The 1627-nt window shown below is 40.7% G+C and overlaps 1 protein-coding gene across 1 annotated transcript in view; it reads right to left on the bottom strand.

Annotated features, from left to right (window-relative positions):
- LOC107096375 (transmembrane protease serine 9-like) overlaps positions 1 to 1627 on the bottom strand; it is an 18672-nt gene that overhangs the window by 9930 nt on the left and 7115 nt on the right. The window contains exons 2-3 of the mRNA XM_015392998.1: positions 838 to 858; positions 543 to 702 (exon numbers count right to left, since the gene is read on the bottom strand). Coding sequence (XP_015248484.1) covers positions 543 to 702; positions 838 to 858 — 181 coding nt within the window. The remainder of the gene's footprint in view (positions 1 to 542; positions 703 to 837; positions 859 to 1627) is intronic.

The raw sequence follows: 1627 nt of genomic DNA, 5'->3' as shown, positions 1-1627 counted from the left end.
TTTGAATCAATCTGACTGGATGATCTGGTTGATCTGGATCTATAAAGTGCCTTGAGATGAGATGTGTTATGAATTGGCGCTAAAGAAATAAACTGAATAGAATAAATTGATCCCAATACAAACTGTGCAAATAATGTATGCATTAGAAGAAATACATTTTTGATCAGATAAAGGAACCATGTCCCTAAAACATAAATTAGGTCTGTTTGGAGAAATGAAGGTTATAAAGTCAAGCAACAGCCAGGAGAAGGATCTGTGATAACCACCCTGTGTGCTCCTAGGGTGCACTCAGATATTTTATTGGTTTGTCTTTTTCTTTCTAGGAAATGATCTACTGTAGATCACTGAATAACCAGAAGTTCTATGAATTCATTGAATTCCTCCAGACTGTGATCAGTTCCAATATCTACTCCTTCAGAAAGCCAGGAGAAATTCGGAATCTAAATGTAAGTTTTTTCTTTTAGGCCTCTAAAATCAACGGTCTGTGTGGAACCAGAACTTTCCATCATCAAGGCCTCAGACCGGATCCTGCTGGGACTTACTTTGAGACGCAGTGAGCCGCAGTCAGAACCCATTGGTTGTTAATCAGGGATCCTCCACAGAAGTGAGATGATTTGTGCAGACTGACCTGCCAGGGCCAGCTGCCAGCAGGAGCTGCCTGTCCTCCAACGATCCTGGTGTTCCGCTGTGGCCGACCACAGTCTGCAGGGAAATGGACATGAATCCACTTCTTCAGTAAAATCTGCTAAATGATGCTGACTTCCTGTTCATCTGCCAGTGATGCAGAAGAGGGAAGTATTGAATGGTTGTAGGCAATGTGGACAGAAACAGACTCACCAGAGAGCTGAGATTTAGACTCTGAAAAACAGAAAGAATAGAGATAGTATTGGACATGTTTCTTCATGCTAGTTTAGGCACAATCCAACATCATTATTTAGAAGCATAAATAATTGAAGATGTATGTTCATAGCATGCATGGTCTGGTCTGCTCTGGGGTTCCTGATCAGACGACCCAATGACTCCGTTCAACGTAAAAATAAACACAATAAATGTTGATTGTGCTTCTCACCTTGATATCTACTTTACCAAAGTTCTCACAAACACAAGCATTAGATCATTAAAAACAGACACAGCCACTCGCTTTCTAAAGCCGCTTTCTCTCTGAAATTAGCCGATCGACCCAGGTTTAACACAAGTTATCCTGCCATCACGCTGGATTAGTGTTGATGATGTCACCACTGCCACACAAATCAGTAAACAATGGAGTGCAACATGGAGGAGAGCCAGGGGTGTCATTTATTAATTCCCTCTCAATGTTAATTAACTGTAAGCATAGTTATTTTGGCTTGTTAGATCAAAAGCGACTGGCGTGATGATGTCACTATGTTGCGCTCTACGATACCAGGTATATTAGCGGGTCGACCCAGATCCTATGTTTTCTCTTTGATCTCATTACTCTATTAGAGCAGTTTTTCTTCTATTCCATGTTTGTCGTATTTCTGGTGATTTTCTTGGACATAACGTAACGACTCTTTAGACCAGTTTAACCAGTTTGTGTGAAAGAAATGTAAACACAGACCAGTTTCCTTTAAGCACGGAACATACTGATCATATTTGAGGTTTTTCT

The sequence above is a fragment of the Cyprinodon variegatus genome, unplaced genomic scaffold (assembly GCF_000732505.1).
Source record: "Cyprinodon variegatus isolate N-32 unplaced genomic scaffold, C_variegatus-1.0 Scaffold24, whole genome shotgun sequence".
NCBI classification, from domain to species: Eukaryota; Metazoa; Chordata; class Actinopteri; order Cyprinodontiformes; family Cyprinodontidae; genus Cyprinodon; species Cyprinodon variegatus.
This window is presented reverse-complemented; position numbering and strand designations above follow the sequence as displayed.